Raw genomic sequence first — 16,770 nt, forward strand, 5'->3', positions numbered from 1 at the left:
TTTGTATTTTTACCAAAACAAACAGCTATATCGATGTAGAGATCTTTTGCAAGCATATGGTCCAAATTAAAGCCTTAAGAGCGGTTGGCGAATAGTGCTAAACCTAAATGACCTCGTATTAGCCATAAACAACTCGTCGGCATGCAAAAAGTTTCAAGAATTATGTCTGTAGCCAGAACGATTGTTAAAGACGTTTCTAAACAACACATGATTTCCTTTAAGTACTTGTTGTTGTTGTTTTAACGGTTAACAATTTAAGTACTTCATTCACATCTGTCTTCTCCTACGAGACTAGATCGCTGCTAGTGCAGAAGTGCAGAGAACGGCTAAACAGCCTTGCGGAAAGAAACCAGGTGCACCTAATCTGTGTGCCAGGTCACAGAGGAATAGCCGGAAACGAACTGGCAGATGAGCTCGCCCGCTCCGCAGCCTCCACCAAAATGGTAGGTCCCGAAGCCTTTACTGGGTTGGGTCCACATACCATAAAGGAGCTACTCCGCAAAGAAGAAGGAGTGGGCAGGAAAGAGCATTGGCAACGAACTCATGGCATGTGGCATGCCAAGTTGCTAATGGGAGGGACAACTTGAGCAGGTTCAAAATTGTAATTAACCTCCCCAGACATAAACTCAGGCTACTGGTCGCATTTTATACTGGCCACTGCAAGCTAAATAGGCATTTGTGTAACATGGGCCTATCTTCTTGCACTAAGTGCCGGTTCTGCGACAGGGAGCCTGAAACACCGGAACACCTGCTGATCGACTGCACAGCAGTCTGTAGACGCAGGATTAAGGCCCTTGGATCCATGTTTCCTGGCAGGGATCGCATCGCCTCACTAGCACCCGGAAGAATATTGGACTTCATCAATGTGCTGGGGCTAAGTGAGCTTTCACACGTTTTAGACCGCCCGAGAACCTTTTTTTAATTATCTAATAACTCGAAAAGTAAAATTTTCAGAGAACGTTTTTTAATATTAATTTTCGTAATTTTTTGAAACTTACAAAATCCATCGAAAAAAAAACTACAAACTGACAGCACTGAGTGCATTTATTTCTGTGGTATCGATATCCGATTAACACATCTCTATTAAATTACATCAAAAACATATTTTGAAATTACCAAGTGTATATATTTTAAATGTTTCGTGTTAAATACAAATGGTGCGCATTCGGGGAGTAAAATGTGGGTTAGCACATGATAACCATCTGCTACGACAGCCGAATACAACAATTAAGGATCCAAAACTCATTGAATTTGTTCGTAAACGACGGATTGATTTTCGCGGTGAAGACCCGGTTTGTAAACAATGTGCAGAAGAATTAAAACATATATATTTAGAAAAACTTAGACGAGCTCTAGAACTGAAACGAGCGCAACAACAAAGATCCTTGGAGTTGTCCTCTTCAGTTACAGATCAAGATGATACCATTACTAGTCGACAACAACGGGTGCTGCGTGCGGCAAAAAAAGGTTCAACCACTACAACAACGACTACTACAGCAGTCAGTGAAAAGCAAATAAGTAGCTCACAATCAACAATTGACGAGGGTCCATCCACAAGTGCTGCAGCAGCAGCGAAGCTGAAACGTAAAAAACAGGAAGCGATGCGACGCCGACATGGACTTGTGCATGTTGTAGGTGATGACGCGGCCGACGCTGATGATGATGACGATTATGAGCCAAGTCCAAATGCTGTAAATGGCACACGCTTACCGCACATACAGCCTATACCTAAGAGGAGAAAATTTGTACATGCAAATCCAGATGTCCTAAATATCTACATGGCGGGCCTGACCGGTGGATAATTCTAATGTGTTTCATTATAATTCATAATAATAATAATTTATTCAGACGACTGATATTTGTACAGATTTATACTGTTGTAGTCATACGTAAATATGTTAAATTAAAAATTGTTACCTCATAAAGAATAAAAGTATATGTATTTGATTTTATAAAATAGCCTTAGAAATAACGACTATCCTAGTGTTAAGACTAGTAGTCAATTAGAATTCAATAGAACGTCTACTTAATTGCGGATTTGTTCATCAAATAACTATCATAAGCGTGATTGTTGTTTTTGCTTATGCTTATTATATGCTAATGCTTATACCCCGTTTAAGGGAAAGCACAAAATTAACTGCCGACGAAATCACTTAGCGGTAGGACATATGTTTAGTATGTCAGCGATTTTTTATGGATAGATTGTTCAATATCCAGAACGAAGTTAGGCTAGGATTACACTGGTTTCTCGGTTTCAAGCGGTTGGTTGCAAGAGTGATTTCTGGAAAATGTTTGTAATGAAAGTCTTAACGGAAAATATGGGTTATGGCATCTTATTGGCATATAATTTAAATGGCTTTTCCCGTTCTCCCCGTGTAATCAATTCATTAATTCGGTTGGTGCTAAATTTTAGGACTCCGCCTAGGGTTAAATTCAAAATATAAATTTCGAGACTCTAAATGACGCCAATTTCTATCAAAATCAGCTGTGTATAGAAAAAGCGTAAATTGAAAGAAAAACAAAGAACAAGAAGAAGACATTCAAGAGTAGACGTCAAATAAGAGCACACGTGCAAAGTTAGCTGCACGCTTTTTATCCAATAAAAAATACCTAGAAACTGTAAATTTAAAATAGCGTTAGAATTCATAAATAAACTAGAATTTAATGTGTAATTATAAACTTACAGAAAATGGCTATTGAGGCAAAAAATAAAAGAAAACGAAAACATCAGAACGTACAAAATGATGGTGAAGACTTGCCGGACGATGGAGAAGTTGCAGTGCCGAAAAAGATCGCCAAGAAAGTAAAACAAGCCAAAGAGCATGAAAATCTGCATAAAAAGAAGAAAGGCAAGAATCCTGCTACAGAGCAGGAAGCAGGTGAGGATGAAAAAACACTAAACGGTAAGGCTGATCATACCGCCGATGTACAAGAGGGAGAAGAAGAAGAAATGCAGGAACACGATTCTGGCTATGAAGAGAAAGCGTTGAAGTTTTCAAAAGATTTCAAAATGCTAAATTTTCGTACAAAGCTGCGCAGCAATAATTTCATAACAGGTAAAATATTATTTTTTATTATTTTCACATTATGGCTTAATTATATATACATATTTATTTGCTTAGAGCTCCGCCACTTTCTGCATATTATACAGTCACGCCCCAAACTAGTCGCCAAATATATAGAGAAACGTGGTAAACCGCTGGAACTGGCCGAAGCGCTTGAGCGTGTGGACAAAACAAATGTGCTACACATCGGCTACCTTTGCCAAGCGTTGCAGCTTGTTTTAATGGAAATTGTATCGAATCAGAAGGAGCACATGGAGTCGGCGGTATATGCCTCACGTTACTTCCTCAAATCACATGGTACTGTGATCGATCAACTGCTCAAATCCGCACAATTGCAGCATCGACGCATCGCGCTTAAATTACTCACCGCCATTGTGTGTGTCGATCCACAATTAGGACGTCAATTGCTCGCCTCTTACGACATACTGTCCAATGTAAAGACTATCGAAAATATGCTTTCACATTCACCGCAAGAATTGAAAGAAACTGAGACAGTACGCAAATGCTTTATACACTTTGTGCTCGCCTACCTAATCGACGGTAATACACTGCTTATACGTAATATACTGGATCGTGGCGCACTGATACGTGCACTCGCCTCTGGCTTGCAATATGATGATCATGTAACGGTTTGTGTCGTGGTCAGCACATTGCGTAAATATGTCTTGGAGTGCAGTGAAATATCGAAGACCAAGAAAATACATGTTTTCGACGCAGAATGCTGCAGGCACTTTGCGCGTCTCTACGATTGGCTCGGACCCAAAGTGTACGCCGCCAAGTGTGCGGGTAAGCAAGGGCCGCACACACAGTTGCCAATGGATAAAATCGAGCCGTTGGTGAATGCGGAAGAGCGTGATGCTGTGGCGAAAGTGACACATGAATTTCTGCTACTGCTAATGACTTCACGTAAGCATGGCATCTGCTTTGACGCGGTCACAAATTACCGGCAAAAACATAACGCCATACAGGGTGAGATAATTTTGTTATTTCTTTTTGTGGAATTTATAACTTAACTTTTTTTATACAATGCAGGCAAAGTTATCGGTCAACTCCTTAAACCCTGGTGTAATGAACGCAAATCAGAGCTAGTTATACGCATACTCTCCACTTGTCCGGACCTCGCACGTCACACGGTACGCAATTTTGCTGGCATTATAAATCCGCTGCGCACGGCACTGCGTGATTGGATTGCCGCTTGTGAATTTCTCACGAAAATAATATCCACATTGCAACCGCAATTGCTACGCGCTGCATTGGATAAAATTACACTAACCGACTGCACCTACTTCATCAAGGACGTGTGCTTGCCCATCGAAACGTTGGCTTTATTGACGGGCGCAAAAATGATCCGTCATAAGAATTTCGGCTTTCGTTTGGCCGCCAACAAGTTGTTGTATGCCATGTTTGCGCAATATTCATCTTATATGGCGGCAATAACAAAACGTGAAGAGGCGCGTGACAATGTGAATTCGCTGCGTCGCTTTCGTTTGGACATTTTAAATCATATTTTGGTGAATTATCCCACGGTCGAGGAGATACTCTTCTCGCTGTATATGTCTATAAAAGATCAGGAAGCCGAGGAGGTGACCGTGTTGGATCATTTGGATGTGTCGCTAGATTTGTTGTTGATTATTTGTAAGGAGCATCGTTCTTTTGTCAATAAAACCAGCACCATTTTGGATTATTTGAATCTGTTGCGTCCGTTGTATGCCGGCGATGAGGCGGGCGATGCCAGCACCGCAACAGGCAACATTAAATTGGAGTTGAAAGCCATCAAAACCATTCTATTGTTGTTGCCAAAAGCACTAGACCCCACCGAACAGCTATTTAGCAGCGTTTTGAAGTCCTTCATTAAAGCTTTCATGTATGGCAGCGAGGAGGTGCGTCTTGAAGCGGGTCAGCTGTTGCACACGATATTTTTGAATACCGGACTTTTCGATTCTGGCGTTTGGGAGATCGATTTGTGGCTGGAGGCGTTACGTTTCTTTGATGCCGACACCGTCGATGTAGTGACTCAGGTGTTCATTGAAGCGCTGCAGGTGCGTAAACGTTCTGATAAGTATATATTATATAATTACAATGCATTATCTACATACAGGTAACGCGTGTGGATGTTGAGATGCCGAAAACAACAGAAAACATACTGAATGAACAAAATTTGAAGAAACTCTTCGAGAACATCGAAAGCGGACTCTCGGTGCAAGCGTATGTGGAGAGTGTCTCGATAAGCAAGCTGTTGCCGCTCATTTTTAAGGGTGTTGAAATCATCACGCCACTAGATAAATACCTAGAAACTGTGTGCCTACTACTCTACCACTACTACCCAAAACCAGAGCAAGTATTTGAATTGTATAAGCAACAGTTCAACACGCTCGACAACTATATGCGCAGCTGGCTAGCCGCTAGCGCTAAAGAATTATCGCTAACAAGCGCTAAATTGCCGGCAGAATTGAGCGTTTTGGCGCAACTGCACGACGCGTTAGTGCGCGGTGATGTCAAATTTGCTAAAATTTTCGCCAAGTCGAAGTCGTCACCGGAAGCGCTTGAAGTGACACTACGCGGCGAAACAGTCGGGCTCAGCGCTGAGCTGAAAAGTGAACGCCTACTCATGATCTACGTGCAGCAAGCGCTCTTCGTGGTTGCACAATTGGTGGAGAAGCAACGGCTGACGCGCAGCCAAGCCGAAGCAGCAGCCGAATTTCTAGGCGATTGTGTTGATGTGCTGTGCGCGCTGACAACGGCAGAGCAAGCACCGCTTTCAAATGGTGAGCAGGACTACAATTTCGTGGATAATTTGTTTAAATATGTCTTCAATTTACGTTTAACGCGCGTACAAAGCACCGAGCTGATCAGCGCCAGCAACGAAACGCAGCTGAGTTATCTCTATTTCTTGCGTTTGCTTACGGAGCGTTGCAATCGCCACCCTTACTTTGTTACGCATGCGGTGAATTGTCGCCTAAAAGTGGTGAAGGCTATTGCCATCTCCATACAGTCGCTGGAGCAAACAAAGGCGGCTAGCGAGCAGCTGCAGGATGCTGTGCGCCTGGTGCGCGCCTTACAGCTGTGCGCTGGTGAATGCATTGAAGTGCTCGATTTGTTGGTGACAAAACTGAAATACAGCGACTTTGTGCTCGCGGAGACCATGCAGAAGAGCGTCTACTATGAGTTGTTGGTGTGCGCATTGCAGCGCTTGGCCGCGTTGAAGCAGGCAGTGAAATGCGATTTTGTACCGAAGTTCACTAAGCTTTATGTGAATTTAGTTAAGCGTTTCGGTGCCGAAATGGGCTACGAACAGCTGGAGGAAGCGCTATACGATTTCCTAAGCATCGCGCATCAGTATATACCACAATTGGGTGCGAAATTTTTCGGCGCATTCTTTGTCGAACGACGCATTGCCAAGTCTTCGATCAAGCTCGCCTGTTTGCTGCTCGAGCGCGATGCGCAGTTAGACGACGAATTCGTGCAGCTGTTGCCGACACACATGCATAAGAAGGAGCTCGTTTATCCGCTAATCGATATTGCATTCGCCAAAGGTTTGACGCTTGAGCCAACGCTGCTGCAAAATATCTACCAATTGTTTAAGAGCGGTTTCATGAAGACGATCGAGAAGCCACAGAAAGCGGGCGTTATCTATAAGGAGCATGCGGGCGCTTCCATCGCTTTGATTGAGCGCTGTATGCCGCGTTCGGAGTGTGTGGACTTTTGTAATAAATCCTACAAATTCGACGGCTTAGAGGTGTACCAGGTGCGCGTTATACATGCGATCTACAGCAAGGCGTTCGGCGTCAACGCAGATGCGACGAATAACAACCAGCAGCGCGCGACAATATTTGTGAACTTCATTAATCTGAAAGTACAGTTGCTGAGTATTGAATTGAAGAAGCAACAGGTGGATGCCGAGAAGCTGGAGTTGTGCGCTTTCCTGTTGCAAAATTGGTGGCAACTTGGCAGCGTTGCGTGTGCTGCCAAGCCGTTGGAGACGAAAAAGCAGCGCGCTGGCAAGAAGAAGAAAGGCAACGCTGTTACTGAAGATGTGGATGAAGCGCACGAGCAAGTGGCACAGGCAGACAATGACACTGCTACAGACTTCACGCCCGATTTCACGAAGCTGTTGCACAATCAGCAATGGCTGAACTTCTGTAAACTCTGCCTCAAGCTTGGCATGCAATCCGTAGTGGGCGATGAGACCGCAACCCTGCAGTCAGACGCCACGCATGGCTTATTGTTGCAATTGCTTGCCTACCTCTGCCAGCAGCTGTACACCGATTACACAACGGAGGTGGACGCTGCGCCACCAATGGCGGAGCCGGCGCAACTCTTCGATATGATTTGCACACATTCCAAGTTTTTCGATATCGTTTTGTCGCCGCGTGAAACACAAGTGAAAACGCAAGTGCTGCATCTACTCTATACGCTGGCGCTGAAGAACCCGGCCGCGCTTAGCGATGCTCAAATACCCATTATATTGGGCGCCTATCAGGCGAAACTCAGCGATGCTGATCGCTACGCGCTGGCATTGTTGCAACTCTATGAGGTGCACGATTGCGGCCTACAACAATATCGTCCCTTCATTTGGGGCGAAAGCGCTATAGCTTTCTATGCGTTGCGCGCGGCCGACGAAGAGCGCGCCAAGCTGACACAGCAAGAGACTTCCATAGCGCAGGTGATGTCGCTCATAGACCGTCAGCTTTGCGAATACACAATTGATAATTTTCCCATTTGGCGTAAATTGAATGGTGCACAGCAGCTGCCCGTAATTGAGTTCCGCGATCCATCAAGGAAAGCGCTAGTGTTCGGCGGCAATGAGCTAGAGCGTCGCATTGAACGCGGTGAGGCGCAATTCGATGAAGCCGAGTTGCGCTTGTGTCCGGTGCGCGCGCGTGTTTCCCAGCAATGCTATGATCCCGCCTTCTTTGTGCCGCTTATGAATATGTGTTTTGCGCCTGAAGCGTATTCGCATCCAGCGCGTCCAGTACAAAATGGCTTACTGTCGTTGGTGTTTGCTGCACTCTCATCGCAGGATCGCGATATGCGCTTGGCAGCTGGCTGCGTGCAGTTGCGTTATCGCGCGCACTTCGAAGCGAACAAGTTCTTCGAGCGTCCGTTGTGGGTGCAGGCATACGATAACATACAGGCGGGTCTTAATGAGTTGCGCGAGTCGTGGGTGAAGCACAAGAAGAATAGCGGTACACCACGCGTACCATACATTCCCGGGCTGTTCGTGGCGAAGACCTTCAATCTGACCACGGATCCAACACATTTACTCTACAAACAACTCACCATGTACTTGCGCTTGAAGAGCACTTTCAATTTTCAATGTGTGCCCGAGTTCAACGTGCTTTTCTACTCGCCGGAAATCGAGCATCAAGCCTTCCGCCAATTCATTGTCGAAGTCATACGCAATGGCTTGAAATCAGGCTCAGATCTTTTTTTGCTCGTCACCACGAACACCTTCAAAGTGCTGCAAGGTTTCTATGGCAGTGCCATGTCTACGCTGGATATGAATTTGCTCATACTCTCCGTTTTCTCGACTTGCGCCAAAATACCCGCATCTTCGAAGGTTATGATCGAGCATGTCGGCCTCCTACCCTGGCTCAGCTCGGTCATCAGTACCATTGAGTTCTACCACTTCGACATTATTGAGGGTCTCATTAGCACAATTAGCAACCTCTGGTATTCCGTAAAAGCTTTTGCGCACGAATTCCACAATTTCGCTCATATTACGCTCGAACTGCATTTGCTTGTGCTGGGTTTGCTGCCTCATCTCTCGGCACGCATTTCGCCGCATAACTTTGCGCGTCTAATGAATATTCTGCAGAAGACTTCGTGCGGCCAGCATCGTGCCGTGTCGGAGACGCAGTTGGCCAACTTGATCGAATGCGCTGGCAAACATTATCCGTCGCTTGTACAGGACATCGAAGGCATCAAGGCGTTTGGTGGCGCTGGCGCGGCCACACATGAAGCTTACTGTCGGCAATTGTACGCGGCGTTAGGCGACGCGACGGATGCGTCCACTGCACTTATGACTTTGTCGAGTCTGCGCGCCTACACGATCGATTGGTGGCAGTGCAGGCATGCACAGAATGCACTGACTGCTGCGTCAGCGGATGTTGAGCTAAATGCAACAGTAGGGGACTAGGCAAACACCCTGTTCATATCCATCTATTGATTAGTCTTAAAGAATGTTTAGCGTTAAGTTTTCAATTTTTTAAATATTGTACTTCCTGTAGTGGTGATTATTGTAGAAGAAAAAAATATGTATGTAGATGTCTGAGCTTATTAGTACGAATAAAAAAAATGTTATACACCATTAAACTCGTGATCGAAATCTTCGACTCAGAAGTCTGAACTGATTTTATTTTATTTATTTTTAATGTTTTTAATTTCAATTTTTTTATTTATTTATTTTTGTTTTTAGTTTTGTTTGTTTTTACTTTCATTTTTTTCAAATATTTTTAATTTTTGTTCTTTTTTAATTTTTTTAACTTTTTCCAAATTAAAAAAAAAATAATTTTTATTTAATGTATTTTTTTTAAATATTTTTTTTTTTTAATATTTTTTTTTATATTTTTTTTTAATTTTAATTTTTTTTTAAATTTTTTTTTAATTTTTTTTTAATTTTTTTTAATTTTTTTTTTTTTTTTTTTTTTTTTTTTTAATTTTTTTTTTGATTTTTTTTTTTTTTTTTTTTAATTTTTTTTTTTGAATTTAAAAAAAAAAAACAAGAAAAAACGTTAATTACCGAAGCTAATATACCCTTCACAGGTGCATTTCTTTTAGTAACTATGTGTTCAGTTTGTATGGAAACTACATATGTTGATTGATTGATTAATATGAGGAATGCACCGCGACCTTTGGTCTATTGTGGCCTCTCTACCTGCCTTTCCCTGCACTCCTGCACTAATAGCGATTTGATTTCGTAAGAAGAGATCGCTTTTAGCGCCGTTTGACTATCGCTGAGAATGGCTATTCTCTCATTGCGATAGTTGCGATGGAGGTTTATTTCTATACACCGACTTATGGCAAAAACTTCTGCTGGAAAATGCTTGAGAACTCTCCCATGGGTATGGAGAGCTTAGTGCGTGGGCCCGCGATCCCTGCACCGATTCCCTCCGGCATTTTCGAGCCGTCGGTGTACCACCTTAGCGTACTATTCCTCAGCATCAGTTCGAGATTGGAATCATTTCACTCGTCTTTGCTGCCGAGGGTGACCTTAAACTTCTTCTTGAAGTTAACTGTTTTGGTAGTGCTGTCCCACGGGAGGAAGGCTGAAGGTACATCGCCACTTATCTTTTCCATCCTCTGGGACGAGATTATCCTACCTTTGCCCCACCCCTCTGCCGTTATTTGCAGAATTGTGTGCTTGGCTACCTGACCAATAACCAAATGAAGCGGAGTAAGCTCCGTCAGAACCTCCAGTGCTGCCGTTGGACAGGTGCGCATTGCGTCCGTCATGCAGACACAGGCTAGCCGCTACAGCTTCGATAGCTTGGTCTTAACCGAAGTCTGCGACGCTATTGAGGCCCAGGCCACCGCCCCGTATGTGATTATTGGTCGCACTATCATGGTGTACAACCACCTGAGGATCCTTGGCTTACAGCCCCAGGACTTGCCCGCCAGCCGGTTGCACACCATTACAGTTTTTGTTGCCTTGACCAGGGTCATGTTTACATGCTGCTTCCACCGCAAAGTAGAATCTAGCATCAAACCTAGGTATTTGACACTGCTGGTCATTCCTATCTCTCTGCCCCCAAGTGTGAGATTCCTGAGACCAGGTAAGGACCTGCGTCTCGTAAACGGGACTACGGTCGTCTTGGAGGGATTGATGTTTAATTCAACCTCTTTACACCACATTTTCGCCAGGTTTAGACCGCTTTGTATTAGGTCACAGAGAGTGTCTTCGTATTTGCCTCTTGCTATAATTACAATGTCGTCCGCATACCCTTGGCAGCGGATCCCATTGTTCGTTAGCAGTACTAACAGGTCGTCTACAACTAGACTCCATAGCAGGGGTGATAACACACCTCCCTGTGGGCAGCCTCTTGTTGTACCAAGACGAATCCTCTTGTCACCTACTGTGGTCTCAGCAACTCTGGTACGCAATACAGATTCAATCCATCTGCGCACCGGCGCTGCCACATTCCTTTTCTCCAGTGCCGTGGCTACACTTTTATGAGACGTGTTGTCAACGGCACCTTCGATGTCCAAGAACGCGCAAAGCATCACCTCTCCATGCTCCAGTGAACTCTCTATTTCAGAGGTTATCTGGTACAGAGCAGTGTTAGTGGATCTACCCGCTCTGCAGGCGTGCTGCGCCGCATGCAGGGGTGCTCTCTTCAGCACTGTCGACCTTATTTCATGGTCCACCATCTTCTCCATGGTTTTTAGTAGGAAAGACGTTAGACTACATGTGTATATGCTATAGTAATTCGTTCTGAATAATTTTTTTGGAGATTATGTTATTATCTTAAGCAGTAATCCATGTCAAATTTCGTGAATATATCTTGTCAAATGCGAAAGTTTTCCATACAAGCCTTTGATTCCGATCGTTCGGTTTGTATGGCAACTATATGCTATAGTGAGCCGATCTGAACAATTTCTTTCTACATTACATTATTTCTATAAATAATAACAGAACTCAAAAAGAATTCTCTTGGAATTTCAATTATAAATCTCATACATTCGGTTCGAATATGTTGACCCCAGTAGTTTTGTCAACATATTCGGTACCTAGGGGCCTAAACAGTTTGCACCCAATTTCATATTATCTATTATATTAAGTTAAATAATTGGTCATAGGCTCGGTTTAATTACTACACCATCCCTGTTAAAGCAAAACTTTTAGCTCGGCATAAGAAGCTTCGATTTTCTTTTATGGGAAGTTCAAGTTTTTAGGCAACGAATTGGAAAAAGATAATGGTGATATAGGTAGCCTTCAGCTCACTTGGAACGTTTTCAATTCGTTTCATACCAGGTCGGATAGACATGTAAATGTATGCGGATCTCTTTGAAATCGAACTTATATTATTTGCAGAAGAGATTCATGGCGAGGACTGGATATTTCTGCTAGATAATGCTGAGTAAAAAAATTTCCAATTATTGGAGTGACTAGCAATAAGACCGGACTTGAATCCAATGGAGGGTCTTTCCATTTCGATTACAATTTGTAGCACAACAAAAAGGATTTCTACCATACTAATCTAATCAATTGCAGACATTTCGAATGTTTGGTATTTAATTTTATTTATTCTTTGTAATTTTCCAGTCGGCAATCTTCGTTTAAGGCCCAGCTATCATGTAACGATCCAATCATCCTTAACACTTTTCTTCCATCACTTTTAGATCTTGCTAGAATGACTCTTCTCACTATAATTTCCAAATTTTTCGAAAATTTATCCAGATGTTGTTCTTGATATTCATATTTACTCTTCGAATCTGAAAGTTTGTCAGCATATTTTACACGAGTTCTTCATAATTTATTGCTTCATGGTAACTTAGAAATTTTCGATTATAAACCCCAAAAAGCAACAAAGTGGCAGGGGGCGATGCATTACCGGCCGAGCTATTCAAATACGGCGGTGAAGAACTGAAAAGATGCATGCATCAGCTTCTTTCCATGATAGGGTCGGATGAAAGCATGCCCGATGATTGGAATCTTGAGCGGAGTCCAATCCATAAGAAGGATGACCCCACAATCTGCGCAAATTATCGTGGTATAAACCTCCTTAAAATAAGGTCTTATCGAGCGTTGTGTGTGAAAGACTGAAACTCACCGTCAACAAACCGATTGAACCTTATTATCGGAGCTTAAATGCTGAAAAATCAGCAACTGACCAGATATTCACAATGCGCCAAATCTTGAGAAAGACCCGTGAAAGGAATATCGACACACACCATCCCTTCGTCGATTTTAAAGCTGCCTACGACAGCACGAATGCTACTATGTCTGAACTGCCTGTATAAGCTGACGTTGCGCAACTCTAAAAACACCGTCAGGATCGAGAAGGACCTCTTCGAGCCTTTCGATACAAAGCGAAGTTTCAGATAAGCAGACTCCCTATTATGTGACTTCTTCAATCTATTGCTGAAGATAACAATACTTCGAAAATGTTGCTTCGGCAATTGAGAAGTAAAGTCCTCTCCCGACGAACAAAGACCAAATTCTACAAATCACTCATCAACCCCGTCCTGCTATATGGTGCAGAGGCATGGACGATAACAACATCTGAAGAGTCGAGGTTACGAGTTTTCTGCGAAAAATTGATGGTCCTTTGCGCATTGACAACAGCGAATACCGCGTTACTCTGCAGTCACCCTTGAGTCCGTATGCTTTAGAGCGCTTAATCCAACTTGGAGCCGTCCGCACTCGTCACTATGACACCAGTTTTGTGAATAAATTATTGCTCTTTCTTCCTTATATACATATGTACATATGTACACGCAACGCGATTTGAATAACGCTTAAATCATATGTAAAATTCAGCAGCTGTCAACTTGTAAGCGATTAAACAGTCATTAGCGGCTCATCTATGCATAATTAGCGGTTTGACTCTTATGTAAGAGCATATAGATATATTTATGCTTAATATATTCTTAATAGGAGTAGGAAGCTTGTTTCGGTAAACTGATAGATATGGAAATACTTGTATATGTTTAAGTAATTTAACTTTAAGGTAGAGAAAATTTGAGCTGAAACACTCACTGCACGTTTTTATGTACGCATATATTTACCGAGGCAATAAGGTATGTCGTCAATTTGACAGCTCCTTATTTCTTTACGGATTTGTTTGATTATTATGTCAGTGTGTTCAGCAAGGTTTGCTATTTTATTATGTCACGTTTCTTGTTAGTGATTATTTTGATGCAGTATTTGGTACAGATTTCAATACTAACCTATAAAAAAAAAAATTACGACGAATGGATTTTCTCGCGAAATTTAAATTAAAAAATCTTACTAATTCATGACCACGGTATTAAGTATATACATACCCACCTTTATACATATCTATATGAATATGTATGTTAAGTACATTCCTTATAAAATTTCCAATACAAATCACATAATTTAAACAAAGACTTGAAACGAAATGATTTGCTTGGTGTCTTTATTTAATTTTTCTCAGAGTGTTGTTCAAGCGATTCAGGAAGATAAACGAAAATGAGTTTTGCTAAATTTAGTATTAATTTTGCACCACAAAACAACATTTTTTTGCAGAAAAATAATATTTTTTCCGAAATAAAATAATATTTTCTATAAACTAGTATAATTTGACTGCAAGGTTATCATTATACATTTATATTCTTCTTCTTCTTAATTGGCGTAGACACCGCTTACGCGATTATAGCCGAGTTAACAACAGCGCGCCAGTCGTTTCTTCTTTTCGCTGCGTGGCGCCAATTGGATATTCCAAGCGAAGCCAGGTCCTTCTCCACTTGGTCCTTCCAACGGAGTGGAGGTCTTCCTCTTCCTCTGCTTCCTCCGGCGGGTACTGCGTCGAATACTTTCAGAGCTGGAGTGTTTTCATCCATCCGGACAACATGACCTAGCCAGCATAGCCGCTGTCTTTTAATTCGCTGAACTATGTCAATGTCGTCATATATCTCGTACAGCTCATCGTTCCATCGGATGCGATATTCGCCGTGGCCAATGCGCAAAGGACCATAAATCTTTCGCAGAATTTTTCTCTCGAAAACTCGTAACGTCGACTCATCGGTTGCTGTCATCGCCCAAGCCTCTGCACCATATAGCAGGACGGGAATTATGAGCGACTTATAGAGTTTAGCTTTTGTTCGTCGAGAGAGGACTTTACTTTTCAATTGCCTACTCAGTCCAAAGTAGCACCTGTTGGCAAGAGCAATCCTGCGTTGGATTTCCAGGCTGACATTATTAGTGGTGTTAATGCTGGTTCCTAAATAGACGAAATTATCTACAACTTCAAAGTTATGACTGTCAACAGTGACGTGAGAGCCAAGTCGCGAGTGCGACGACTGTTTGTTTGATGACAGGAGATATTTCGTTTTGCCCTCGTTCACTACCAGACCCATTTTCTGTGCTTCCTTGTCCAGCCTAGAGAAAGCAGAACTAACGGCGCGGGTGTTGAGGCCGATGATGTCAATATCGTCGGCATACGCCAACAGCTGTACACTCTTATAGAAGATGGTACCTTCTCTGTTTAGTTCTGCAGCTCGAATTATTTTCTCCAGGAGCAGGTTGAAGAAGTCGCACGATAGGGAGTCGCCTTGTCTGAAACCTCGTTTGGTATCGAACGGCTCGGAGAGGTCCTTCCCGATCCTGACGGAGCTTTTCGTGTTGTTCAACGTCAGTTTACACAGCCGTATTAGTTTTGCGGGGATACCAAATTCAGACATCGCGGCATAAAGGCAGCTCCTTTTCGTGCTGTCGAAAGCAGCTTTGAAATCGACGAAGAGGTGGTGTGTGTCGATTCTCCTTTCACGGGTCTTTTCCAAGATTTGGCGCATGGTGAATATCTGGTCGGTTGTTGATTTTCCAGGTCTGAAGCCACACTGATAAGGTCCAATCAGTTTGTTGACGGTGGGCTTTAATCTTTCACACAATACGCTCGATAGAACCTTATATGCGATGTTGAGGAGGCTAATCCCACGGTAGTTGGCGCAGATTGTGGGGTCTCCTTTTTTATGGATTGGGCATAGCACACTTAAATTCCAATCGTTGGGCATGCTCTCGTCCGACCATATTTTACAAAGAAGCTGATGCATGCTCCCTATTAGTTCTTCGCCGCCGTGTTTGAATAGCTCGGCCGGTAGTCCGTCGGCCCCTGCCGCTTTGTTGTTCTTGAGGCGGGCAATTGCTATTCGAACTTCTTCATGGTCGGGTAATGGAACGTCTGCTCCATCGTCATCGATTGGGGAATCGGGTTCTCCTTCTCCTGGTGTTGTGCTTTCACTGCCATTCAGCAGGCTGGAGAAGTGTTCCCTCCATAATTTAACTATGCTCTGGGCATCAGTGACTAGATCACCTTTGGGGGTTCTACAAGAGTATGCTCCGGTCTTGAAACCTTCTGTAAGCCGCCGCATTTTTTCGTAGAATTTTCGAGCATTACCCCTGTCGGCCAGCTTATCAAGCTCTTCGTACTCACGCATTTCGGCCTCTTTCTTCTTCTGTCTGCAAATGCGTCTCGCTTCCCTCTTCAACTCTCGGTATCTATCCCATCCCGCACGTGTAGTGGTCGATCGCAACGTTGCGAGGTAGGCAGCCTGTTTTCTCTCCGCTGCGACACGGCACTCCTCGTCGTACCAGCTGTTCTTTTGCTCTTTCCGAAAACCAATGGTTTCGGTTGCAGCTGTACGTAAGGAATTTGAAATGCCGTCCCACAGTTCCCTTATACCAAGTTGTTGACTAGTGCTCTCAGAGAGCAGGAGTGCAAGCCGAGTAGAAAATCGTTCGGCTGTCTGTTGTGATTGCAGCTTCTCGACGTCAAACTTTCCCTGTGTTTGTTGGCGTGCGCTTTTTGCTGCACAGAGGCGAGTGCGAATCTTAGCTGCAACAAGATAGTGGTCCGAGTCGATGTTAGGACCTCGGAGCGCACGCACATCTAAAACACTGGAGACGTGTCTTCCATCTATCACAACATGATCGATCTGGTTGGTAGTTTTTCGATCCGGAGACAGCCAGGTAGCTTGATGAATCTTCTTATGCTGGAATCTAGTACTACAGATAACCATA

General features: G+C 43.3%; 2 protein-coding genes across 2 annotated transcripts; both read left to right on the forward strand.

Moving 5' to 3' along the window:
* The first annotated feature begins 1,093 nt into the window (after positions 1 to 1,093).
* Positions 1,094 to 1,933, forward strand: LOC126757047 (uncharacterized). The gene is made up of 2 exons (XM_050470634.1): positions 1,094 to 1,281; positions 1,336 to 1,933. The coding sequence occupies exons 1-2, from the start codon at positions 1,155 to 1,157 to the stop codon at positions 1,800 to 1,802; spliced, it is 594 nt and encodes a 197-aa protein (XP_050326591.1). The 5' UTR covers positions 1,094 to 1,154; the 3' UTR covers positions 1,803 to 1,933.
* Positions 1,934 to 2,557: 624 nt separating this feature from the next.
* LOC126757000 (uncharacterized) lies at positions 2,558 to 9,380 on the forward strand. Its single transcript, XM_050470542.1, has 5 exons — positions 2,558 to 2,619; positions 2,687 to 3,056; positions 3,123 to 4,034; positions 4,098 to 5,104; positions 5,164 to 9,380. Exons 2-5 carry the CDS (start codon positions 2,690 to 2,692, stop codon positions 9,202 to 9,204), a joined length of 6,327 nt encoding a protein of 2,108 aa, XP_050326499.1. The 5' UTR covers positions 2,558 to 2,619; positions 2,687 to 2,689; the 3' UTR covers positions 9,205 to 9,380.
* The last annotated feature ends 7,390 nt before the right edge of the window (positions 9,381 to 16,770 follow it).

This window comes from Bactrocera neohumeralis, chromosome 4 (genome assembly GCF_024586455.1).
Source record: "Bactrocera neohumeralis isolate Rockhampton chromosome 4, APGP_CSIRO_Bneo_wtdbg2-racon-allhic-juicebox.fasta_v2, whole genome shotgun sequence".
Taxonomy (NCBI): domain Eukaryota; kingdom Metazoa; phylum Arthropoda; class Insecta; order Diptera; family Tephritidae; genus Bactrocera; species Bactrocera neohumeralis.

Bases quoted from the DNA above. Each gene is read 5' to 3' on its own strand.
- LOC126757047 (XM_050470634.1), top strand. From the start codon at position 1,155: ATGGTGCGCATTCGGGGAGTAAAATGTGGGTTAGCACATGATAACCAT. The intron at 1,282-1,335 runs GTGAAGACCCGG...ATATATATTTAG, and splicing joins ACGACGGATTGATTTTCGCG to AAAAACTTAGACGAGCTCTA.
- LOC126757000 (XM_050470542.1), top strand. From the start codon at position 2,690: ATGGCTATTGAGGCAAAAAATAAAAGAAAACGAAAACATCAGAACGTA. The intron at 4,035-4,097 runs GTGAGATAATTT...TATACAATGCAG, and splicing joins AAAACATAACGCCATACAGG to GCAAAGTTATCGGTCAACTC. The intron at 5,105-5,163 runs GTGCGTAAACGT...ATCTACATACAG, and splicing joins TGTTCATTGAAGCGCTGCAG to GTAACGCGTGTGGATGTTGA.